General features: G+C 45.5%; 1 protein-coding gene across 1 annotated transcript in view; it reads left to right on the top strand.

The window, feature by feature from the left end:
- Nucleotides 1-27,639, top strand: part of ric8a (ric8 guanine nucleotide exchange factor A) — a 473,887-nt gene extending 446,248 nt beyond the window's left edge. The window contains exons 13-14 of the mRNA XM_070534856.1: nt 4,454-4,801; nt 27,145-27,639. Of these exons, the coding sequence (XP_070390957.1) occupies nt 4,454-4,801; nt 27,145-27,256 (460 nt within the window). The 3' untranslated portion in view covers nt 27,257-27,639. The remainder of the gene's footprint in view (nt 1-4,453; nt 4,802-27,144) is intronic.
- The last annotated feature ends 201 nt before the right edge of the window (nt 27,640-27,840 follow it).

Here is a 27,840-nt window from a genome sequence, read left to right as displayed (position 1 = left end):
AATTCTGCTGACTTTAAGCGCATGATTAACAAGTCGCTGTCTTCTAGTGAGCAGTGTCTGCTGAAAGCTGTGCTCGCTCGCTACGCCACAGTTTTTGATTTTGCTCAAGGCCAACGAGCGTCCCATACACCACCGGCGTCTCGTATGCAACACCGTATCCATACAGGGCAAGCAACGCCAATTCGTCAGAAGCCCTACCGCGTTTCACCTTCAGAAAGAAAAGTAATCGCCGAGCAGGTCGAAGAAATGTTACAGAAAGGAGTGATCCAGGAATCATGTAGCCCTTGGGCTGCTCCTGTGGTGATCCTAGAGAAGAAAAAAGACAACTCATGGAGATTCTGTGTGGACTATCACCGCCTGAACACCGTCACAAAGAAAGATGTGTACCCTCTACCACGAATAGATGACGCTGTCGACTGCCTCCACTCCGCGTCGCATTTCTCTTCTGTTGATTTACGGTCAGGATATTGGCAAATCCCCATGCACCCCTCATACAAGGAGAAGACAGCCTTCGTGACACCTGATGGTCTCTTTGAGTTCAACGTTATGCCCTTTGGCTTATGCAACACTCCAGCGACATTTGAGCGATTTATGGATACCGTGCTCCGCGGACTCAAATGGGAAATTTGCATGTGCTATTTAGACGACGTCATTATCTACGGCCGTACATTTCACGAGCACAATCAGCACCTGTTGATCGTTCTTGACTGTATCCAGCAAGCTGGCTTTATTTTAAACTCGAAGAAATGTAATTTCGGTGAGCGTCAAGCCCTCATACTAGGCTTTCTGGTCAACAAAGACGGCATACGACCAGACCCTGAAAAGATAGCAGCGGTTCGCAACTTCCAACAGCCACAAATGGTGAAAGATCTGCAAAGCTTTTGGGGCCTCTGCTCATATTTCCGGCGCTTTATCAGGAATTTCGCACAGCTTGCCTCTCCCCTCAGGTATCTCCTTCACAAAGACACCCCATACTTGTGGGCTGCTGACTGCGAGTCGGTGTTTCAACAGCTGAAATTTTTGTTGACTTCTGGACCGGTACTGCGGCATTTTGATCCGGAGGCTTCAACTGAGCTGCACACTGACGCCAGCGGTGCGGGTGTTGGCGCTGTGCTTGTTCAACTCTGCGATGGCTGTGAGCATGTAATTGCCTACGCTAGTCGGACACTTACAAAAGCGGAGACAAACTACACCGTTACTGAACTTGAGTGCCTAGCAGTCGCATTCGCCATTCAGAAGTTCCGTCCGTATCTACATGGCCGCGCATTCACGATAGTGACTGACCATCATTCACTCTGTTGGCTGGTTGGGCTGCGTGACCCGTCTGGTCGGTTGGCCCGCTGGGCTTTGCGCCTTCAAGAGTACAGCTTTTCCGTTAACTACAAGAGCGGGCGCTGTCACACGGATGCTGATTGCCTATCCCGTCTCCCTTCGCCTCTCACTAAAGCTGAGGATGATGACTTCGATGACTACCTAGTTTCCATCTCTTCCGACTTTCCAGACCTGCGTACCTTCGAGAGCGAGCAACGTTACGACCCTACTTTGAAATCCCTACGGGCAGCTGCACGTGAGCCAGCAGGAACAACACCGTTTACTTTTCGTAATGGTTTGCTGTACAAAAAAAATTTCTCGGCAGATGGTCCCCCATTGCTTCTAGTTGTGCCCGAAAATCTGCGCCCTGCTGTCCTTCATTCCATACATGACGATATCACGTCTGGGCACCTTTGCTTTGCGCGCACACTACACCGACTGAGACAGAGATTTTTCTGGCCCAAGCTCTGAAAAACAACGAAACAGTATGTCGCCAGTTGTACTGTTTGCCAATGCCACAAGCAAACGACGATGGCCCCAGCAGGCTATTTACAACCAGTTAGGCCACCAACGCTACCCTTTGAAAAAGTCGGCATCGACTTGTTTGGCCCGCTCCCAAAGACGTCAGCTGGCTACCGCTGCATTACAGTATGCGTAGACTATCTTACTCGCTACACGGAAATGGCGGCACTTCCATCCGCCACTGCAGCGGATGTCTCTTCTTTTTTGTTGCATCACGTCATACTCCATCACGGCGCTCCCCGGGTTGTCATCAATGACCATGGACAGCAATTCACCGCCGACGTCTATGAAGAACTTTTACGGCTGTGTGGTTCTGCATATCGGCATTCCACTCCTTACCACCTGCAAGCCAATGGCCTCACGGAGCGGACGAATCGAACCCTTACCAACATGTTATCAATGTATGTCGCTGCCGACCACAAGAATTGGGACGCCGTCTTATTTTTTGTAACGTACGCGTACAATAGTGCCAAGCACGAAGTTGCTGGATATGCGTCGTTCTTTTTGCTGTACGCACGTGCTCCCCAGAACTTTATGGACACTATTCTACCTTTATCGTGCCAAGAAGATCCTTCCATCGCCCAAACTCTGTGTCGTGCTGAGGAAGCACGTCGACTGGCACATCTTAGGACGTTGTCCTCACAAGGTAATAGCAAGATTCGCTATGATGCGCGGCATATCCCCGTCAGCTTTACTCCCGGTGATTATGTTTGGTTGTGGACACCTGTTTGCAAAAAGGGATTGTACCGCAAGTTTCTCGTCACTTGCACGGGACCATTCGTTATACTCAGCCGCTTGAGTGATGTGAACTATGTCGTCGCCAAAGTGATGGCAAGTAATCGGCGTTCGGTGTAATAAATGTGCGATGCAAGTTGTTCACGTGGCCAGACTCAAGCAGTACAATCACAAGTCCCTTTAACTTGCTCAGTGAGCTTCGTCTGCCCCTGGGGAAAATGTCGCAGCACTGCGCGACTGAGGCAGAGAAAGAAGTAGGGTGTGCGCGCGTGATCTCGGGGTACTCTGCGCCGGCTGGGCCTAGCCTGTAGCTTCCATCTCGGACCTCGTTTCACCCTGTAAATAAACATAATTCGTAACAATATGCTCAAGAAATTTACATGGTATACAAGTTAATGAAACAGGACGATAGTTCGATGGGTCGCTCCGGCTGCCAGCCTTGAATACAGGAACAACTTTGTTAATTTTCGAGTCACTACGTATAGAACTGTTCGCAAGAGATTGATCAAAAATTATCTTTAGAAAATGAGAAGATACATTTTTTGTGTGTTTTAATATCTTCGCAGTGATGTTGTCTGGCCCGGCGGCACTGGACATGTTTAGTTTGTCTATTAGAGCACAAATGCCAGCAGTAGTGATGTTGATAGGGGCCATCGCGGGAAAGTAAAAAAAATGTTTTGAGTGGTGTATTCCAGGCAGGCTCATGCGTGAAGACTGATGTAAAATAAGAGTTCATGACGTCATATCGAAGTTCTGGAGGCACCTGTGAACCATCAGGATATAAAGGGGTAATGCAATGAGTGTTGCTTGATTTGGGCGATAACATCCGCCAGAATTTCTTTGGGTTTGTTAGTAGAATGCTATTCAGATCATTGTGAAAAAACTTTCATTTTGTACACCTAAGGAGACGCGTATAATCCTGTAGGCATGCAAAATATTTCCATTTAAAAGCCAGCGCAGTACCTTTAGCTTCACGAAAAAGACGCTTTTTCTTTTGAGAAAGCCTCCTTAAGGAGTTAGAATACCAGGGCTTGTTGGAGTCGCCGCGAATGCATATCAGCGGAACATAGATTTCGACCAGTTCTGAAAGTTTATTTTTGAAAGCTAGCCAGTTTTCCTCGACAGACCTATTAGATACGGATAGCCTGAAATGAAAAAAAATTTCTCAAGCTCCGAGTTGATACGGGCGAAGTCTCCCTTTTTATAATTGCGAATGAACTTAACAGAGCGCTGCCGTTGGGGAAACGGAAGTGATAGGTTGAAAATAACTGTTTTGTGGTCACTGAAACCGTCAGTGCTCTATATGGATTGGATGAGTTCAGGGCTGGACGTAAAGACTAAATCAAGGGTGTTACTGCCACGTGTGGGAAAGTTTACTGTTTGGCTGAGGTTGAATGTCATGACGTCAAGGAAATCTTTCGATTGACGAGAAAATGCGCACAAGTTTCCCCAGTCGATGTCAGGGAAATTAAAGTGACCGCAGAGGATGTAATTGGCTTTAGGAAAACGAGTATTAAGATCGAGCAGAACCGAGTAAATATCAGTAGTAAAGGAACTGTCGCTGTCAGGAGGGCGATAACATGCAATAACTATGCATGTGGTTGTGGAAAGGGTAATTCTGATACAAAGAATCTTATGGCAGGAATGAGTCGTAAGAAGAGAAGAATTAAGGCCTGTTTTAATAAAGGCTAAAACACCCCCACCCCTGCGCGAAACCCTGTCACGTCTGTAGATTAAAAACGGTTCATTGTTGTCAAGCAGTTCCTCGTCTAGGATATTTTCGGAGTTCTTTTCAACTATTGTTCTTTCTGTTTCAATTAAGACTCCAATCGGGTCAACTTTCTGCAGTGTTGCACCCTCCCAGTTTTGCTTGCTTCTAATGCAGGATGGTGCGGTTGATGACAGTTCCGTGCACGGACACCAAGCACCTGGCCGCTGAGCTGCTGTTTGTGCTGTGCAAGGAAAAGGTGGGACGCCTCGTCAAATACACGGGCTATGGGAACGCTGCGGGGCTGCTGGCAAGGCGAGGGTTGCTGCTAGGGGGCGCAGGGGTGCCCTACTCAAGTGACTCTGAGGACAGCGACACAGAGGAGTACCTGCGGAACCGAGATGAGATCAATCCAGTGCTTGGCTGCTACCAGCCAACGCACGATTCGCCCCTGCAGGGGCTCAGCCAGGAGCAGAAGGAGCACGAGGCCATGCAGTTAGTCAGCCTCATGGACCAACTCACCAGGTATATGAAAAATGGTTATATACTTCATATGAGGGAGCAGTGACTGCTAGTACAAGTTTTCACTTTCAACCAACTTGTAGTTGATGCATGCGATAGGGTTCCAAATGTCACAGGCAACCTGTGATCTGAAAGGTATGAGAATAATGGGGTTCATAGTATTGACACGTGTACCTATTCATCCATTTTCATGGGACCCGCAAACTTAAAGTTATCGCTCAGCGCAAGACATGCCTGCATGACTTAGAACTTGCGCAAATGTTATTGTTGATTCTATCCATTGTGTATGTCCTCGCCAAACCTTGTATAATCATACTGCATGCTCGATAAAAATTGTGTAGTAATGTCTGGAAACCACATGAGCACCAGCGATTACACTGTAACCTTTGCTGAATTATGTATAAAAGCCAACGCACTTGACCCACAGATCAGATTTCGCTAATCGCCGACTTGGTTCGCTGCAATTAGAATCTGAATTTATTATTAGAAGTTGGGTCACATTACAAGTATTTATCATGCAGAAGGAGGTCCCATCGTCAAAGACTGTATCGGGACCTCCTGTACAAGAACAGTTAGTATAGGTAACATCTCTTTTAAGTTAACATCCTTGTTTTTTTTTCATACTTGATATTTTTTTTCCAAATGCCTACTCCTGCCTAAGGCCTGGTAACAACGCTGGCAGTACTTGTAAAATAAAATAAAAAAATAAATCTCAAAGCAACAGTAGCATATAAGGAAGTATACAAGCATCAAGAAAAGAACAGTTAGAGAACAAAATAGAGAATTGATTACAAATATTTTACAAAATGCAAGTTTATTTACAACAACAAAAGAAAAAGCGAACAAAGACCGACTACAGTAATCCTTGTCGTTAATCTGGCAATAAAAAAATTCGTTTTTAGTTCTCTTTTAAATTGTGATAAAGATCTTACGTTTTTCATTATAAAAGGAAGAGTGTTCCGTATTGCTAAAAGACATGTTTTTTGCTGCAAGTTAAAACACACACAAAAGGAAGACATAACGACAACATGGGCGGCACTTCCAACTGGTTTAATTTGGGCTGTGACCCATGAATATATATACACATACACGCATGCGCAGGCTGTTCACAAATCTACGTTACGCAGCGGTCAAACAATCTTGTTTCCGATTTGTAGAGCACGATCAGAAACAAGATTGTTCGACCGCTGGGTAACATAGATTTGTGAACAGCCTGCACATGCGTGTATGTGTATATATATTCATGGGTCACAGCCCGAATTAAACCAGTTGGAAGTGCCACCCGTGTTGCCTTTATGCGTCTTCCTTTTGTGTGTGTTTTAATTTGCAGAAAAAACATGTCTTTTAGCAAGCACCAACTAGGCCAACAAGCAGTTCTGTTGCAACATGTTCCATATTGATATGGAAGTGAATTCAAGTCTGCTTACCATAGTTAGTGTGGATTCTTGGTAAAAGAAAATTATTATTCAGCATAGATCTGGTGGTACTATGAATCATCAGGTTAGATGGTGAAAGTGGGATAGATGGTAGCTCATTATTCACAAATCTGTAGAAAAAACACCTAGCTTGTATTTATATCATAAGAAGCCAACAAACAGTGACACCAAGGACAACATAGGGGAAATTACTTGTGCTCAATAAATGAAATAACGAAACGATAAATTGATAGAAATAAAAGTGGATGAAAAAACTTGCCGCAGGTGGGGACCGAACCCACAACCTTCGTATTTCCTTCGCAACCTTCGACCAAGGTCTGCGAGGGGGGGGCACTGGCTAACACTCCCAGGGTTCTACTAGAAAGCATAAATACCCAAGAAAGTGGATGGGGAAATGGCACCACGGTAGCTCAATTGGTAGAGCATCGCACGCGAAATGCGAAGGTTGTGGGTTCGGTTCCCACCTGCGGTAATTTGTTTTTTCATCCACTTTCATTTCCATTAATTTATCGTTTCTTTATTTAATTTATTAAGCACAAGTAATTTCTCCTATGTTGTCCTTGGTGTCGGTGTTTGTTGGCTTCTTATGATATGACTAATAAAAATCGGGCCCCTCGGTTAAACTCTTTTCTTCTCATTTAGCTTGTATTTAGTGAGCCCAGAAATGGCAAAGATGTTATTCTGGTGTAGTAGGGAAGTGGCATTAGAAAAGCCTGGACTGGAAGTCATTATTCTTATAGTTCGGTTCTGAACTGTCTGTAGAGACGTAATATGAGTATTATAGGTGTTTCCCCAACATATTATGCCATAAGTAATGTTAGAGTGGACAAAAGAGTGGTAACGTGAGAATAAAGTGGTACGTGTGAAGTAAGGGCGTGTTTTAATTAAGGTGCATGTACCATAAGCTATCTTCTTTTTTATGTGAGCAATGTGATTGTGATATTTCAAATTACAATCAAGTAGAATACCAAAGAAAGATGAACATGAACTTGGAGGGAGGCGGTGAGGACCAAAAGTGATAGGTGGAATGGATGGTATGTTTCGCTGATGTGAAGAGAATACAACAAATTCGGTCTTAGTTGCATTAATAGATAACATGTTTACACCACCTTAGCATATTTTCTAAGTCAGCATTTAACTTATTAACAAGAAATGAGATATCTTTATGAAAAGTGAATATAGGGTGTCATCTGTGTACAGAATGCATTCTGTGGAAGAAAGACAGGTAGGTAAATCATTAATATAAACCAAAAACAGAAGTGGCCCCAGGATAGATCCCTGTGGCACACCAATGTTAGTAATTCACTGCCGAGAATAAGCATTGGAAACAGAAACAACTTGAACTCTGTTATATAAGTAGCTATTTAGTAGTGAGAGAGCAGGCCCACAAATGCCAATTGCCTCAAGCTTAGAGAAAAGGATATTATGATTTATGCTATCAAATGCTTTTGTTAGATCGATAAAAACTTAGGCGGCGAGCAATCCTTCGTCAATTAATTTTTTTATTTGATCAGTAAGATAAATGAGTGCCAGCTCAGTGGAATATCCATGGCGAAAACCAAACTGGCATGAAGGAGGATATTAAATTTAGAAAGGTATTTCGTTAGCCGTATTTAAATTAGTTTCTCAATAACTTTCCCAAAGAATAGTAGAATGCAAATAGGTCTGTAGTTATTTAATAATGAGATATCGCCTTTCTTTTTAAAAACTGGGATGATTTTGTCGCGCTTAAGTTCAGAGGGAAATAAACCAGTCTTGAATAATAAGTTAACAATAAATGAAAGTGTATCTGAAGTTAAGTGCACAATTCATTTAATGTTAGCAGAGTGGACCTCGTCAATTCTAGCGCTTGTCACTTTTATATTATTTTTAGCAGCAGTTATTTCTTCTGGCGTTGTAGGAAATAAAAAGAATGAATGAGGTAGACAGTGCATGCTGATGGTCTGTGTAGGAGAAGGTAAATTCTTAAGAGAGAAAAAAAAAACTACTAACAGCCTCACCAAGGTTGACGACTGGGCTTGTTGGTATAGCATATTAGAGGTTGGATTGCGCAACATCTGGACGACACACACAAAAGAGAAACACACACCACAGAGCACTACTTGCAACTATCGTTTTATTCCCTTGTCAATGGAATAAGTACAGGAAAATACTCGGGGGAAGGGTGGTAGCGACAAAAAAAAACAAAAAAAATTTTTGACAAGCATGGCCATCTACCAATGCAAAGCCGGCTTTGTCATGTGATCATTTTTGCTGCACTCGACATCGCAAAAAAAAAAGGAACAGGATATGAAATATCAGATTAGTGCATGAGGAAATCTATTTCCTTTGCACTAAGGGAGACTGAGGGTGTGCTCACGCACATACTTCCCTAACGCGCAATCTCAGCGGCTTCGATTATCTCTCGCGTTATTTGGCTGCCATCTTTGCTCACAATCTTACAATTCTTAAAGAATGGCCGACATCCGCAGTCTCTACAATGTATCCCAACGTGTCCGGTGACTGCTTTTGAAACGTTATAATCATGCTCCTTTAATCTTTCGCTCAAACATCGTCCAGTCTGTCCAATATACTTTTTGCTGCACTGAAGTGGAATGGAATATACCACTCCCTCAGTGCAGTCGACGAACTTTTGTCTGTGTTGTGTTTCACAGCCTCGTTTCTGTGTGGCACCTGGGTGTACTTTTGCACACATGCTCAGCAATTTTTCCAGTGTGGAAAACACCACTTTTACCTGGCATCTTTTACCAATTTTCGTTACTCGGTGCACGATCGAATGAATGTACGGCATCACCACTATTTTTTCTCGTGTTTCTCTTCTGTGCGTCTCGTCAAAATGTTGCACAATCCAACCTCTAAAAGCCTCAGCTATATCGACAGGGGAGTGAGCTCCACTCCATCATTTAAAATTCTGGATACTTGGTTTAGTCGTGTGTTCCTGTTTAAGAGGGAATTGACAATTTCCCTTTTTTTTTTAGTTTTATTAGCCGCCTGTAAAATGTTTTGCTCGAAATACAATCGTTTAGCGGATTTTAGCCTACAGGTAAGAGTGTTACAGAAGTTTTTATATCAGGCACATAAGCTCAGTTAAGCAGTTGCCTTTTGGTTTTCCTATACAAGTTATCCCGTTTGCACAATGCTGTTAATAACTGCTGCAAGATCAATGGATTGTGAGAAAATGCTAGTTTTCTTTACATTTCTTTTTGGAGGTGAACTGACGTAAGTATGATATAATGCGTGAAAAAAATGTGGAAAAAGCTCTCTGTGGGTCGTTTAATGATTTACTTTCAGATCACTTTGTATTAGCAACAGCAGTTATGAAGCTGACTTTGTCCAGAGCATCTTTAGTATGTGAAGGTAGGCAAGGTTGTACGTTGGAATTGAAGCGTAAGAGCAGAGGATAATGATAAGGGATGTCGATGTGCAAAACTTTTGCCTCTGATGAATGAAGCAGGTTAGAAAGAGCATGATCAATAAGTGTACCTGTGCAGTTAGAAACCTCGCATGTGGGAAAGTCAATTAAACAACCATATTCGTAGCTGTGGAACAAACTAGTATAGTGAATGCATATGGGTGATGTTTCAGCGAGTAAATTAATATTTATATATCACCTGTATCACCTATTATAACAACATTCTTATTTTCTAGTGATATAGTGTGTAAGATATGATCAAGATTGGTACAGAAATCATTAACTGACGATGAAGGAGAACGGTAAATGCAGCCAAATATGAAATTCTTAGATTCTTGTTGTCCTGAGCAAGAAAGCAGTTACCGAATTCAATTCAAACAGATTCGCAATTAGTAATGGTTAAGGATAGGTCGTGTCTTCTTCGATAAGCAATATTAGGAGAAACATATATGGCTGCACCACCATGACAGCTCGTTAATCTATTGCAGTATTCCAATTTATATTTAGGCAAGTAATAAAAATTTTTGTCGTCATCAGATAACAAAGTTTCACTAATAGCAATTAGTGAAAATGAACTAGTTAGTGATGCGAGGAAATTGTCGATAGCGTCGAAGTGCTTACAAAGACACCGTGCGTTAAAATGAGATGGAATGATATCCGCTTAAAAAAGAATTCACTTGATGGGGTATCAGTAGGGAAGCCATCATTGTTCTCAGCTGGTGATACAATGAGCTGTAGTCTATTTTGGTTAGGTCAGATTCGTCTCGAATGCTGATAACTTTGCTGTTAGTAGTCTTCCTAGCCTTGATTTGGGAGTTACCCATCCAAAAGAGCATCCAGTTCCTTTCTCTCTTCAAAATTAGGGCTTTGAAAAAGAGAGGCTTGTTAGATGGGGTCAGATGCTCATTTACAAAGACACGAGCATCAAACGAGCCAGAAAATCCAATATCACTAAGACAGAGTTTGGCTTTACGCACTTTGCTCACAAAATCTGCTTTCTTAGTTCTGGAATAGAATCAAGCAATGATATTTTTCTTGTCGTTAGCTTTGGTTGGTACGTGATGAACAATGTCCAAATTGCTAGGCGATACAGGACAGCCAGTTTTGTCTCCTACTGTTTTCATTATTGCTATACAGTCCTCTCCTTAGGAGCAGGGAATGGCCTTGATCTCGACATTGCCAAGGCGAGAGTACTGCTCAACAAGCTCCTCCATCTTGCAAGTCAATGACTGGTTCTGAGATACCATTTGTTTGTTCTCAACAATTAGGGTAGCATTTCAGCAATGTAGTTCTTCTACAAGTGCTCGGCACTTGTATTCAAGGAATCAACTTTTTTTTTTTTTGAGCTCGACAACATCAATACCGGACTCCTTCATTCTTAGCAAGATCTTACTGAAGACGAGTTCATTTGTGCTTTTAGCCATGTTGTTAATCCTAATTTCTAGCTCAATTTTTTTCGATAGTTCTGCATCCGTCGGTATGGTATGAGTATTAAACAGAGACTCGGATAGAAAAAAAAAAGAAAAAGTAAACGGTTGATGGCAGCAGCAGCAATGGCAGAAAAAGAAAAGTAATGGAAGGAAAATTTAGGAGTACCTGCGCAAACAGGATTCAGGGTTAGATGTGGATCATGCAATGCCGCTGCTGCCAGTGAAGAGCAGGCGTCGATGTCGACTTCTTTATCGATAGCAGAGATCTCCAGTGGTGATTTTGCCGACACCAGCAGCAGACCACAAAGTGGCTACACAGTTGCACATTCACCTGTGTGGATGATTCAGTGCCGTCCAGGAAAGCAATGCGATGGGATGACACCACGAAGACGGTCACCAAAGAAACAGCAGCCAACAGCTGCGCAAACAGAAGATTCAGGGTTAGATGTGAATCATGCAATGCCGCTGCTGCCAGTCATTGTACTTTGAAGCACAATCATTGCGCTTTGAGTGCAACTTGCTGTTGTGGGCACAGGTTCACCCAATAAAAATTAAGTTTTATTGCTGTGTTCTTCACCAACACTACTGCGTGACAGTATAGTAAACTAAGATCTAATAGCATGAGGAATTTTTATATTGACCTCACAAGGTGGCATTACTGTAACTTTTCATAGGCTTAAAGTTGTCAGCAAAAATTAATCGTTTTTTAACTTGATGACTTAACACATTTCTGTTTTCACTTTTAGTATTAGTCCTCCATGATCACTATGACTTCTCATGTTTTAACGTAAATGCATGCACAATAGTGTGTCATGCAGAGTTGTACAGTGCAGCAATGAGATGCAGTGCAAATAGTTTATGTGACCATTTCTGATACATCATGTATCATGATGGCAATTTATTAAGTGGGTTGTCAACGTATTGTTAGAGCAATTGGTTACTCTGTTAAGCAAAGTCTAAAAATGTGTCTACACCCATTTTTATGTTCAATGTATAGCTCATATAAATTAGTGAAATCATGCAAAAATGTTTGGCATTGAATTTGAACTGAAGTTTATTTCTTGCCTACAGTATAGAGTAAAATGCATTACCAATGCATTTGGATCCCTAGGTTTAGGTTAGTTCACTTCGTTTCAATTATTTTACTTTCTGGGCCGTTCAGGCATTGCAAAAAAAGTGAGTAAAATTTACAATAAAAATTTAAATTCATCATAGAGTGACTACAGTTGGTTAAAAGTTACACAACAACTAAGCGATACAGTGAAACCGCATTAAACTGTAGTTCATCATCATCAGCATGGTTTTTATTTTCATCACTGGATACAAGGTGAAAAAGAGAGAGCCGGAAAAAAAAATCGAAATTTCTTCGGCTTGGCAAAGCTCCGGTCTCCCAGACGGGCACGGTAGCAGCTTGGTGTATCAATACAATCACGCATAAAGTGTGGATATAAGAGTTTTAAACACAAGTACGTGTAGATACTTTCATGTTATTACATAGAAACTAGTTATAATACAGTTGTGTAAAATAACTCCCAGTATACAATTACAATCTGTTATCTTGCATATTATTATTTGACACTGACTCAATCGCATATAGCATAAGAATGCAAAAGCAATATATACATATATATGTATTTATATAAACACATATATATTGACACGTGTACTTGTCTTTATCGGGTGACATGTTTCACCGCATAACAAATGTTATCACACAGCGCAGGACGCGCTTGCATGTGTCAGAAGTTTCTGGAATGTCATCGATGGTTCCATCCACTGTCTGTTGTCGCTGAACCTTGTTTAATCTGATTGCATGTATGCGCGACGCGAATGGCGTAGAACTTTGTGGAAAGGCATGCGGGTCCCAGCGATTACTCTGGAACATTCAACGACTGATCTATAAAAGCTCACACGCTTGACCCACTGATCAGCTTTTCGACGATCGCCGAGTGTGTTCGCCGCTATGGTTGTTCTTTGAATGTAGCATGCTTTTGAGGGCACACGTTCGCACAATAAAACGCTAGTCTTGTTAATCACAGTTTTGCTGCCTTCTTCACCATCACCACTACGTGACAACTGGTGGAGCTGCTAGTGCGTTCATGTACCGAACGCCCCCGCAAAGCCGCGATCCAAACCCAAAGCCCGAGGACAAAACCAACATCGCCCAAGACCAGCGTGCTAGCCACAGACTGCAAGGACTGCCCCCAGAGCGCGGACTTCTACTTGAGACGACAAAGAAGATCGTGGTCAAAACAACCCCAATGGCTGCGCCAGCGTCCCCCGTTATCCTACAACAAGCTCGGGACCCACCGAGCTTCCATGGAGCAGCGACTGAAGACCCAGAAACCTGGCTGGAGACCTACGAACGAATCGCGACTTTCAACAACTGGGACTCCGACGACATGTTGCGGCATGTATACTCCGCCTTAGAAGATGCTGCCAGAACGTGGTTTGAGAACCGGGAGTCAACCTTGACAACATGGGACTTGTTCCGTAGCGGCTTCCTGCGCACCTTCACAAGCGTCGTGCGCAAGGGAAGGGCCGAAGCCAGGCTGAACGCCCGAGTGCAGCTACCTAATGAGAACGTTGCCATCTTCACAGAAGAAATGAACCATCTGTTCCGCCACGCCGACCCAGATATGCCCGAGGAGAAGAAAGTCCGCCTTCTCATACGTGGTGTGAAGGAAGAACTTTTCAGCGCAATGATGCGAACCCCACCGAAGACCGTAGAAGAATTCCTTCGCGAGGCCACCAGCATCGAGAAGACACTGAAAATGTGGAACCGGCAATTCAACCGCTGCACGAACTCTACCAACTACACAGGAATTCAATCACTGGCCACCGACGATCTGCGCGAGACTATCAAAGGGGTCGTACGGGAAGAGCTGCAGAAGTTGTACCCAAGGTCGCAGCCTCAAGTAGCCTCAATCGCCGAAATCGTCAGAGATGAGCTTGAGCGATCCCTTGGAGTTCCTGAAGTGTAATCAGAATCACCGCAGCCCCAGCCGGAAGCGATGACCTATGCCGCCGTCGCCCGTTAAGGCCCCCCTGCACGACCACACCAGAGCCCTTTCATGCCACAATTCCGTTGTCCACCGCCGCCGCCCACACGCCCGCCCGTCACCGCACGCTCTGCTACCACTGCGGAGAAGCGGGTCACGTCTACCGCCGATGCCTATACCGGGAGATGGGACTCCGAGGATTCGCCGTTAACGTGCCGCTACCACAGATTGCCGTATGACCTCGCAATATCGCCGTCTACCTCGCCGCCACTCAGTGGAGCCCTCGACGACCATCGCGTTTGCCGTCACCAGGCCACTACCAGTCGCCGCAGCGCCGACCACACACTGGCCCAGCCCGGGGCCGCTCTGCGAGCCCATATCCGGAAAACTAAAAGCAGCACTCGATGGAGGTGCGGTTGCTGTTCATCGAACTGACGAAGATCCTCCGCCACCGCCGAAGACGATGAAGAGACTATCTCGACGACATAATAATGACACGCCGCCGTCCCGACAAAGTCCGGAAGCCAAGACTACACCGACGAAAGACGACTTGACGACGCGACATTCCAGCTTCAGTTCAACACGACGCGGCCATGATCCGAAGCCAAGCCCTAACTGCAACGACAGACAAAGAATCACCGATCTCTACGGCCACGCAGTCATCGCCTTAGTTGACACAAGGGCCGATTACTCTGTAATTAGTGGACGCATCGCAGCCCAGTTGAAGAAAGTTAAGACTGCATGAGAGGGCCCTCAAATTCGGACAGCTGGAGGACACCTTATTACCCTGACTGGAATGTGCACAGCAAGAATTACTGTTCATGACCGGACTTACCCTGCCACCTTCGTCATTGTCGTCATGGACTTCTGAACCAACACGGCGCAATCATCGACCTAAAGTCGAAGTCGATAACGCTGTTGGAAGATCGAGCGATACCGCCAGAGAGCTCTCGTAGTCACCATGCCTTAAGCGTGCTCGAAAGTCAAGTCAGCATCCCGCCTCGCTCCAGCATTGTCATTTCCGTCGGCACCAAAACACCTTCCAACGTAGAAGGCATCATCGAGGGTGACCAACGTCTACTGCTAGACCGTGAAATTTGCGTCGCAAAAGGGATCGCTCGACTGCACGGAGGGAAAACTGAAGTGTTGCTGACAAACTTCAGCCAGGAGTTCGAGCACATCAACTAGGGCACGACGATCGCGTACATCGAGGAAATTCTGGAAACCAGTAATGCGTTTGTCCTCTCAGATTCCGCTGCATCTACCCCGACAGCCATGGTTCCTGAACCAGACTACGACATTAATCCAAGTCTCCCCATGATTAAGCAACAACAGCTCAGAAGTCTGCTCCGACGATACAAAGGCCGATTTTCGACATCGTCAAGGATTCGGCAAACACCAGTCGCAAAGCATCGCATAACCACCGAGAAGTGCGCTCGACCACTCCGCCAGAGCCCTTACCGAGTTTCGCCGCGAGAACGGGAAGCTATAAGAGAACAAGTCGATGAAATGCTGCGTGACGACATCATCCAGCCGTCGAAAAGCCCGTGGCCATCCCCTGTTGTCTTGGTGAAAAAAAAGGACGGAACCTTACGTTTCTGCTTCGATTACCCTCGACTGAACAAGATCACAAAGAAGGATGTATACCCCCTACCACGGATAGACGACACATTAGACGGCTCTGCAATGCAAAATACTTCTCGTCGATCGATCTCAAGTCTGGCTACTGGCAAATAGAAGTTGACGAGAGAGATCGCGAAAAGACCGCCTTCATCACGCCAGACAGGCTCTACGAGTTCAAGGCCATGCCATTCGGACTGTGCTCGGCGCCTGCAGCGTTCCAGCGCGTCATGGACACGGTGTTAGCCGGATTGAAGTTGCAGACCTGTCTTGTTTACTTGGATGACGTCGTCGTCTTCACCGGAAATTTCGACGATCACCTGAGGCGGCTAGCGACAGTACTAGAAGCCATCAAGTCATCAGGGCTCACTCTGAAGCCAGAAAAGTGCTGCTTTGCTTATGAACTTCTGTTCCTTGGCCACGTCATCAGCAAGTCTGGAGTACGCCCCGACTCGCAGAAGACAGCTGCCATCGCAAAGTTCCCGCAGCCCATTGACAAGAAGACAGTGCATAGATTCCTTTGCATGTGTGCCTACTATAGGCACTTTGTCAAGGACTTTTCACGCATCGCTGAACCGCTGACACAGCTAACTAAATGTGACGTCGAGTTCAAGTGGGAAACGCCGCAGGCCGACACATTTCAAGAACTCAAACGACGCATGCAGTCGCCGCCCGTAGTTGTGCACTTCGACGAGGACGCCGATACCGAAATCCACACTGACGCCAGTAGCCTAGGCCTCGGTGCCGTCCTAGTGCAGAGAAAACGTGGACATGAACACGTGATAGCTTAATGCTAGCCGGTCGTTGTCAAAAGCAGAAGGCAATTATTCTACAACCGAAAAGGAATGCCTCGCCATTGTTTGGGCTACAGCGAAATTTCGCCCTTACCTATATGGCAGGCCATTCAAAGTCGTCAGTGACCACCACGCCTTGTGTTGGCTAGCGAATTTAAAGGATCCTTTAGGACGGCTGCCGTGGTGGAGCTTAAGACTGCAAGAATATGATATCACTGTAACCTGTAAGTCCGTACGAAATCACTGATGCCAATTGCCTATCATGCGCCCCCATTGACTCGCCGCTGCAAGATGACGAAGATGACGACGCCTTCCTTGGCATTTTAAGCGCGGCAGACTTCGCAGCGGCGAGCAGACCCGGAGTTGCAAAACCTCGTCGAGTATTTGGAAGGGCACACTGACGTTGTTCCTAGGGCATTTAAGTGAGGATTGTCTTTGTTATCGCTTCAAAGCATCCTACTTGAAGAACTTCTCGCCAGTGCGCGCCAACTACCTTCTTGTTGTCTCGTCAGGACTGCGTCTAGATGTATTGACTGCATGACGATCCGACCGCTGGACACCTTGGATTTTCCCGGACACTATCGAGGATACACGAAAGTATTATTGGCCGCGCCTGACTGCCGACGTCGCCCGTTATGTCAGAACATGCCAAGACTGTCAGCGACGCAAAACACCACCGACAAGGCCAGCGGGATTACTACAGCCGATTGAGCTTCCTTGCCGCCCATTCCAGCAGATCGGGATGGACTTTTTGAGACCCTTTCCAATGCCAACAACCGGAAATAGGTGGATCGTCGTGGTGATGGACTACCTCACCCGCTTCACTGAAACTAAAGCACTGCCAAAAGGTAGCGCCGCCGAAGTGGCAAAGTTCTTTCTCGAAAACGTCCTGCTGCGACATGGCGCCCCAGAAGTCCTCATCACCGACAGAGGAACGGCCTTTACAGCGGAACTCACCCAAGCCATTCTGCAATACAATCAGACTAGGCACAGGTGGATAACGGCCTACCACCCACAGACGAATGGTCTTATGGGGAGCGCCTGAATAAGACCCTCGCCGACATGCTAGTAATGTACGTCGACGTCGAACACAAGACCTGGGATCTCGTTCTGCCGTACAACACAGATCACGATCACGTACAACACAGATCACGCCGTTTAAGCTGGTTTACGGCAGGAACCCAACGACGACGCTCGACGCCATGCTGCCGCACGTCACTGACGAGGAGAATCTTGATGTCGCTACCCATCTCCTGTGCGCCGAAGAAGCTCGACAGCTCGCCCGCCTACGGATTAAGAACCAGTAGCGTACTGACAGCTGACACTACAACCTATGACGACGCTTCGTTGAGTACCAGCCTGGCGACCATGTTTGGGTATGGACCCCGATACGCCGACGAGGACTGAGTGAGAAACTATTGCGACGCTATTGCGAACCCTACAAAGTCATCCTACGTATTGGCGCGCTGGACTTTGAGGTCGTGCCAGACGGCATTTCGCATTCACAGCAGCGCCGTGCACAATCTGACGTGGTCCACATGGTGCGTCTTAAACCCCTTTTACGGACGCTGGCGAACTTCCTTATTTTGTTGTTTTCTTTGCTACGAGTGCTTTTCTTTATTACTTTCGTTTGTTACTCGTTACTTGTTTCGTTTATTACTTTCGTTTAAAAAAGCATCGGGTCGATGCTTTTTAAGAGAGGGGTATTGACACGTGTACTTGTCTTTATCGGGCGACACGTTTCACCACATAACAAATGTTATCACACAGAGCAGGACACACTTGCATGTGTCGGAAGTTTCTGGAATGTTATCGATGGGTCCAACCACTGTCTGTTGTTGCCGAACCTGGTGTAATCTGATTGCACGTATGCGCGACGCGAATGGCGTAGAACTTTGTGGAAAGGCATGCAAGTCCCAGCGTTTACTCTGGAACATTCGACGACTGATCTATAAAAGCCGATACGCTTGACCCACTGATCAGCGTTCCGTCGATCGCCGAGTGTGTTCGCCGCTATGGTTGTTCTTTGAGTGTAGCATGCTTTTGAGGGCACACATTCGCCCAATAAAACGCTAGTTTCGTTAATCACAGTTTTGCTGCCTTCTTCATCGTCACCACTACGTGACAATATACACATATATAGTACTCACATACGGGGCAGAAAGCTGGAGGCTTACGAAAAGGGTTCTACTTAAATTGAGGACGATGCAACGAGCTATGGAAAGAAGAATGATGGGTGTAACTTTAACGGATAAGGAAAGAGCAGTTAGGGTGAGGGAACAAACGCGAGTTAATGGCATCTTAGTTGAAATCAAGAAAAAGAAATGGGAATGGGCAGGACATGAAATGAGGAGGGAAGATAACCGATGGTCATTAAGGGTCACGGACTGGATTCCAAGGAAAGGGAAGCGTAGCAGGGGACGGCAGAAAGTTAGGTGGGTGGATGAGATTAAGAAGTTTGCAGGGACAACATGGCCACAATTAGTACATGACCGGTGTAGTTGGAGAAGTATGGGAGAGGCCTTTGCCCTGCAGTGGGCTTAATCAGGCTGATGATATATATATATATATATATATATATATATATATATATATATATATATATATATATATATATATATGTATACACGTACGTATACCAAATTTAACAGAAGTGTGCAATAAACACAAGATACCATCAGGAAACAATCTTTTTTTTAGAAAATATTTGACACACTTGCAAATATATATGTGCATCTATGTTAAAAAAATAGAAAAAAAATCTGCATATAGGCTGCTGCTGTCACGACAGACACTTCGACAACGTAGTACAGGGTGGCATAACATCCCCGAATTTTAGAAACGCGAGGGCGCCCTTTGCAGCATCGAGTTCACAACGCAAACCGTGCCACGCGGTCCGGGCACAATCACTGCATCGGAAACCTGGATTCTAGGAATCATAGTTACAAGTGTGGACATATAAACAGAACGAGAGTACATCATAAGTTCTGCGGAACTGTTGGAGCAGTTAACAATGCACGTCTATAAAAACAAATCCAATATTTTAGTTTTGTTTAGAGATAACTCATCAACATTTTGTTGGTTGAAATAGTCAAGCACGGAAGGTAGTGTATGTTTAAGGCATTGACAGTAGGCTTGTGCGAATTTTCGATATTTTGGAATAGTTGAACGTATAATGTACAGTTCGCTTCGATTCGAGTTTTGTTATTCGGAAATTTCAAAGTATTCTGCTCGAATGAATAGCCACACGCGGCAGGGAGAAGGCGTTTTCAGCAGTTTTGGTTTTAGATTCAGTAATACTTTTTCCTATCCAATCCGAACCAAGCCAGGAATACAGAACTATACTCAGAACACATCTTGTCGGTGTGGTGGTGTGGTCAATTGCGTTTAGTGAGTGACTCTGTCTCTGCTGTGGCGGTGTTTGATCAATCCCAGCCGCCTTGGACCCTTCCAGAGAGCACCATGGGGGACTTGCATGCGGCCAGCAATCCGATTTGCAACTTTTTTGTAAAGATTCCACTGGGAACCGAAGCTCAAGGTCTTCAACGCAAGGCAGTCCTGAAGACCCTGACAAGTAGGACAACAACCCTAGCAATGCATTTATGGGGACACCTGGACATGCACAAGGACTACCAAGAGAAGCGGGACGCACGCGAAAGGCCGTCTAAGCTCAAGGAGGCAAGCAAGGCAACTGGTCAACAGCCATCCATAGCTGGCAGTTTCAAGCCAAAAATGAAAGCATCAGCCCCAAAAGCCCATGACAAGAATGATAGCTCGCTTCGTAGCTTGTGGTATGCACCCCTACAACATTGTCGAAGAACTGGGTTTCCTCGACATGTTCACTATGCCGGATTATGCCGTGCCGTCTCGGACAACGTTCTCGAGAGCCATTATTCCGGACCTCTACGCATCAAGCAAAGAGAAGGTGAAAAGGAAGCTCGGGGACATTTTTGCAAGCGGAGTGGAGTTGCTTTCAATCACAACTGATGGTTGGACATCGCGGGCAAATGACAGCTACGTTTGTTTAACTTGTCACGTCATCCACAGTGACTTTGTGCAACACATGCGTGCATTGGCTTGCACGGAGATTGCAGACCCTCACACTGCAGAAAACCTGGAGGTATTTATCTCGGCTGTCATCGAGGAGTGGGAACTTCCAGCCCACAATACTGTGCCGATCTTCATCGTTACAGATAATGGAAGGAACTTAACTTTTGCAGTAGTGCGGTCGTCCTGGAGTGGTGTGCACTGTTTCGGACATAGCCTTCAGTTGTGTGTCAGTGATGCCAAAAGAGAAGTGTCAGGGTTTTTGCAGTTCTGTGCTAAGGCCAGAGCCATTGCGGCTAGATACAAACAGAGTGCCAAAGCCCAAGGATGGCTTCAGGAAATTCAGAGAAACATGCAGCAGGACCCTTTCGATGTTATACAAGACGTCCCGACGCGATAGAACAGTGAGCATGCCATGATGACCAGGCTCGCGAAGCTCCGTACAGTCATCACTGTAGAACTTTCAGAATCTGATGCAGTTCCAAACTTTAACACAAGTGAGTGCAAGCTTATGAATGCAGCAGTGCAGGTCTAGAAGTCAATTGACCATGCCACAGCTGAACTGTCTGGGGACAGATATCCCATGCTGTCACAAGTTATTCCCCTGTTGCAATGTACCGAGGTGGTTCTAGTTGAACATGTTTCCGAAGGTGGTGAAGCAGCATTGCTTGCCTCAAGCCTTTTGCGTCGCATCAAGACAAGGTTCCCTGATATCAAGATGTCACACTTTCCTGCATTGGCAGTGTTGGTCGATCCTAAATACAAAGATGTCTGTTATGCTGAATGACCCGCAAAGCAGTGGGCGTTCACTCTACTCACAATGGCAGCACAAGAGACTGTGCCAGTTGATGAACATGGTACAGCAACAAATGAGAACAACACCTGCTCTGCAGACCCATCAGGGGACTCTGTGTGGATTGCTTTTACACACTTCAGTTCGCGTGCACATCATCAGTCAAGCCGTGCAATCTCGGATGAGGTTGCTGGGTGCTTGAAGGCCCCCCTTCTTTCCCGGTCCAAAGACCCCTTGAGTGGTGGCAAAGCAAGGGCTTTACCTTTACCCAACCCTGGTTGCAGCTGCCCGTAGTTATCTTTCGATACCAGCCACCAGACAAGAAGTGAAAGGCTTTTTTCGACTGCAGGAGACGTTGGAAGCTGCAGAAGGGAGCACCTCAAGCTCCAGCATGTGGAACAGCTAGTGTTTTTGCACGAAAATTTGTAGATTTTCATAAATAATCAAGTTGTTTACTTTCCTTCAATAAATCCCAGACCTTAGCCCTCTGCCGTGTTTTTTTTTTTCCTTACTTGCTACTATTGGAAGTGTTCGCTTCGAAATTATTCGAGAAGAATTACTATTTGCTTCGAACCGATAAAGCACTCTTCGCACAAGCCTATAGTTGACAGCCATAATTAGTACGTGAGAAAAGGATCTGCCATGGTGCCTGGCGACGATATGAATGTGTACAGTCGCCGACCGATTTTCCGGACTCCGAAAATTCGGACATGCCCGATTATTCGGTCAGCTTCGCGGCACCGCCATTATCCCCATAGACCATAATGTATAACAACTGCCGAAAGTTCGGACACCTTGCAGCCTCTCGTCTGATTTTTCGGACACTCCTTGAGCCAACTCGGTCGAGAGCACCATGCTGGTTCGACTTGCTGAACGCCATTTTTGTTTTGAACGGAGCTTCCTTGCTGCCCCACGAAGTGGCGCTACTGGAAATCCCCGCTCATCATCATCGTTTCTGCCTGGTTCCATAGAGTGGCTCTGCAGCAGTTCCGGTTTCAGCTTAGTAAGCCATGTCAAGACAATCCAGCAGCTGATTTGTTTTTTCACGCACGACGCTGCGAGCATGCCGCGTTTTTTCGTTTGTGTGACTGGTGTCGGCACGGTGGTGTTTGCTTTGTGTGCTGTGTCGAGGTTTCGGTGATCCAACGCGGCATACGGAAACATCTCGTCAAGTGTCTAATGGCGCCGACAGTGCCCGCGCAGACTGCGCTGCGGAATGCCGGCAAGCGGGTGCCGGGAGGCCTAAGATTTGTCGCCTTCCGATGTGCTCCCTACCGACGCGGAAAATGTTCTGCCGAGACTTGCGCAGTGGTTGCATTGCGATTCCGGACACCGTCTCACTGACAGTTTCACAGGTGCTGACACTGCTGTACTGACATGCGCAGAACTCGACGACGGCGAGATCATTCGTCAGATTTCTGCTGCACCGCCGGACGATGACCGAGTCGGAAGTTGACGCACCATGTGCTACGCTGCCGTCGCATGCAGAGCGTGTACAAGCAGTGACTGTGCTTTCAGCCGCCTATAGTGACCGTACGACCCTCTCCGAGATTCAGGCTTATCTGATTGCGCGTAAACGGAACAGCGTGCAACGGCGCACTCACGATTTCTTCAAGCCTACTGCCGAGCCCGAATAAGTGCGTGGAAATAAAGGATTTCATTTTTTTTTTCATAATCTGCTTTTTCGGACACCTGTTTATCCGGACATTTCCGCAGTCCCCGTGAGGTCCGAATAAACGGTCGGCGACTGTACTTCTATTTTCTTGTAAAGTTGCCAGGGTTAGGAATGAATCGAGCTTTCCCAGCATAGCATTTCTATAGCTTAGTAATGTTTTGAATTGATATATGTCATGCGCTCTGATTATTCTGTTTTGTTGGAAAAGTTCTTGCATATGTAAAAAAAAAAAACGTTCACTATCGTCCGAATCACTGTCTTTTGAAGTATTTCCAGCATTTGAATATTTTGCGCTGTAGTGTTACCCCATATAAGTGAACAGTAACTGAGGTGTGAAAGGAAAAGCGGTTGATAAATGAGAGGCTTAACTTTAAAAGGTAATGCACTTTAATTGCACACACCAACAACTTTTCGTACCTTTGAGCAAACATGACTAACGGGGTCACTCCAGGAGATCTGCGCTGAGAATATTACGCCTTGGGTTTTTATGGATGGCATAAAGTTCATTTTATACTGACCCAAAACAGTATTATCTGGCAGTGCAGTAGAACTTGCCATAGCTTGCAAATTAATGCATTTTGTTTTGGTTTTATTTATTTATTTATTTATTTATTTTACCCTCTGGGTTTGCACAATATAGAGGGTAGGGGCATATGACAGACCGAAATTCAAAAAAACAGTTGATACAATAACCATAAAAACTATGATCACCAAAATAATACAAAAATCAGATGAAACAGTCGCAACTAAGATAAAGCAGAGTAATTTGAACATCTAAAACTAAAACGACAAGCTAAAAACAGAAGAACAAATTAAATACAAATAATTAAGCAATGTTAAGCATGTAATTCAAGAAACCTTTAAAGCGTGGTGTATCCGTGATAGCTGTAGCTGCTTCTGGCACTCGCGTTTAGTCTACTTTAGTCTGCGATGTAGTTCTTTTTTCCACCCGTTTGAACAACACATCCAGCGGCTTGAGGCAGTTCTTCAAGCCATCCACACTACCCAAAGCCCGAAAAATGTCACTTTGGCTACGAGGAGCTTAAATTTCTAGGTCATATTGTCAGCAGCACCGGTGTGTGCCCTGACCATGACAAAGCCATGGCAGTTGCTCTGTTCCCGATACTGAAGACAAAGCATGATATCCACCGATTTTTAGGGCTTTGTCCGTATTACTGCCGTTTTGTGCCCAATTTTTGCCGCGCCTCTGCAACGACTCATCAAGAACGACGTCACATTTATTTGGGGCCCGGCACAATCCGTTGCCTTCCACAACCTTCAGCAACGTCTGCAAACACCACCGATCCTTGGTCACTTTGACACCGAGGCCAACACAGAAGTGCATACTGATGCTAGTAACGTTGGTCTCGGAGCGACACTCGTACAGTTTCAAGCTGGTGTTGAACGCGTTATTGCATATGCCAGCCAAACGTTGTGTGCTGCTGAAAAAAACTGCTTAGCAGCTGAAAAAGAATGTCTGGCAGTCGTATGGTCTATCCAGAAGTTCCGGCCATACTTGTACGGACGAGGCCTTCCGTGTCGTCAGCGACCACCACTCTTTGCTGACTGGCGAATGTCAAGGATCCTTGAGGCCGTCTCGCAAGATGGAACCTTCGGTTGCAGGAATTTGATGTGACAATCCTCTATAAGTCTGGCCAGAAACACACGGACGCCGACTGTCTCTCCCACGCCCCCGTCGAACCTCCACCACTAGATACTGACGACGACTCTGGTTTTCTTTGTACTCTTCTGTTTTTAAGCCTAGCTCAACAGCAATGCCAAGATTCTGAGCTCCAGCCCTTGATTGAATACCTTGAAGGAAGCCGCCCACAACCCCCGCGGCAGTTCGCGCGTCACTTGTCCTATTCTGCCTACGTGGCAACATCCTATACAAGCGGAACTTTCACCCGACGGCAACCGTTTTCCTGCTTACTGTACCCGCTCCTCTCCGCAACAACGTTCTATGTGTATGCTACGGCAAACCAGCGTCTGGACATCTTGGTTTCACGTATACTCTGGCAAGGATCAAGCGGTAGTACTACTGGCAAAAACTCATAAAAACCATGAAGCAGTACATCAGAAGTTGTCGAGATTGCCAGTGTCGCAAAGTTCCACAACTGAAACCAGCCAGTCGGCTTTAGACTGTACGACCTCCTTGCTCACCTTTTGAACAAGTCGGAATAGATTTACTTGGCCCATTTCCCAAGTTTTTGGCCGATAACTGCTAGATCGTTGTCGTCACCGATTACCTCACTCGATACTGTGAAACACAAGCCGTTCAGCGAGCTACTGCTTCAGATGTAGCCAACTTTTTTGTCAAAAATATTGTCCTTCGACATGGTACTCCCGCTGTCGTCATCACAGGCCGTGGTATGGCCTTCACTGCCCAGTTGGTCCGAGATATTCCGCAGCTGAGTGGAACGCACCATACGGCAACTGCATATCACCCGCAAACTAATGGGTTAACTGAGTATCTGAACAAAACGATTGCAGATATGCTTTCTATGTATGTCGCCACGGATCAAAAAAATTGGGACGAACTGCTCCCGTATGTGACATTCGCATATAACACTGCGCTTCAAGTTACCACTGGGTTTCCTCCTTTTCATCTGGTCTATGGATGCAACGTCACCACCATGCTCGATGTGATGCTCCTACCAAATTCGTCTCAACCTACCACACCAGATACAGACGCCTTTGTTCAGCGTGCTGAAGCAGCGCGGCACCTTGCACGGCAACAAATTCTATCCCGACAAAGTCAAGGTGCTCGTCAATACAACATACACCATCGAGATGTCACATACAACCCGGGAGATCTCGTATGGGTTTGGACCCCTATACGTCAACGAGGCCACTCAGAAAAATTATTGCGCTGATACTTTGGAGCCTACATAGTTTTGCTTCTTCTAAGTCCTGTCAACTACGAAGTTATTCCAGCCGAAATTTTGCACCACTCCCGTAGACCATGTTCCTCTGACATTGTTCACGTTACCAGGATGAAGTTCTACAGCTTGTGCTGACTCTCATCCACAAACTTTTTTATGCGGCCCCTGTCATCATTTCCATTGTCTTTCTCATTTCTTTTATTTTCTCCTTGTTGCATTTAACATCTCCCCAACTGCTTGATTTTTTAGGCGGGGGGGGGGGGGGGGGTGCCTAACTTTTGTCTAGTCGCATGGAGAAGTAGTCTCTCTTCTATTTTTTTTGGAGGGAGGGGTAATGACACGTGCTTGTTACGCTAGAAGCCAAGGATGAAGTGTGCGGGGTAGCTGCTGCAGAAACAAAACAGTAAACAGCCGTTCGCTTGGAACTGGCTGCTTGCCTTTTCCTCTTGCGACAATATAGAGTGGTTTCAGTTAGGCTCACGGCACGAGCATAATTTAGATAGTGCTTCAAAGTGCTGAGATTAAGTCAATAAAACTTGGTGCTGGGCTAGTTGGTGATGCATTCTTTAAAACTGATGGTAGCGCTAAAAAGGAACGGACACACGAAGAAAAGACGACACGACGACGAGGAAACGCTACTGACAACTGGTTTTATTTTTCGCAAGAATTCTATATTTAAAAGAATCGCAACCCATGCGCACAACCGAACTACACCAGCCTTCTTTATCGCCATATCGAAAACAATGTCATGCACGCGAAGCGAGATGATAAAACTCCCGAGCAGCAAGAAGTGAACACAAGACCAATTGAAGAAAAGCCATACCGTTAAATTTGAAAAACCATAACGGTATGGCTTTTCTTCAATTGGTCTTGTGTTCACTTCTTGCTGCTCGGGAGTTTTATCATCTCGCTTCGCGTGCATGACATTGTTTTCGATATGGCGATAAAGAAGGCTGGTGTAGTTCGGTTGTGCGCATGTGTTGCGATTCTTTTAAATATAGAATTCTTGCGAAAAATAAAACCAGTTGTCAGTAGCGTTTCCTCGTCGTCGTGTCGTCTTTTCTTCGTGTGTCCGTTCCTTTTTAGCGCTACCATCAGTTTTAAAGAATGCTGAGATTAAGATTTGCAAATTCTGACACACATGGTGTCCCATTGTGTGGAGCATCTTCATGTGCTAACCATGGTTATCTTGCAAGGGACGGACACATTGGCTTTCCTCCTTCATGCTTCTGTTTATTTCTTGATGTTGCAGAGGTGGCATAGTGCAACCAGCACGTGTTGGTGCGGATGGTCGGCCACACCCGATTGAGCACATGCTAGAGCTCCAGGAAGACCGGGACCTCACAGAGTCCGCATCAGACTGAGTGGTGCTGGTCCACCTGGCAAGTGGTTCTCATCACAGGCTGAATGGATGCATTCTAGAGGTCCTCATCTGAAACACCCAAGGCCTTTGAGCTTTCCTTCTTTCTAATACCCCTGTTAATTATGGATTTTTGCCATCTTTAGTTTGCACTTGGCCTTTTGTCATCTTAGGCCAGGCTTTGGAGAGGCGGGAACTGTAGTGTGTGTCTAGAGCTGTTCAAGTAAAAAGAAGTGGACACTGTAAAATCTCTGATTGGCTCGCGAGTGATTGGCCCAACATGATTGAATTTCGAAAGGAAGTGTGGACTAGAGCCAAACTTTTTTTTTGAGAACAAATATCATCATGGATTGTGATCATGCAATAAAGATTGTTTCATACATTGTATTCTCTGCTCCTGTTGTGAATATATATGCCCTCTATTGTTCATAAGGCAATCGTAAACTTTCATCATGAGGCTTATAATGCGTAACAAGACGAGGATGAAGGTCCTCGTCTTTTCACACGCTATAAGCCTCACGATGTCATACCAACAAGCCCAAATCACTGCATTACAGTAAACTTTCGCTTATTGCTGTTATAAATTCA

The sequence above is a fragment of the Dermacentor albipictus genome, chromosome 3 (assembly GCF_038994185.2).
Source record: "Dermacentor albipictus isolate Rhodes 1998 colony chromosome 3, USDA_Dalb.pri_finalv2, whole genome shotgun sequence".
NCBI classification, from domain to species: Eukaryota; Metazoa; Arthropoda; class Arachnida; order Ixodida; family Ixodidae; genus Dermacentor; species Dermacentor albipictus.
Note: the sequence above shows the minus strand (reverse complement) of the source record. Positions and strands in the feature narration are given on the sequence as shown.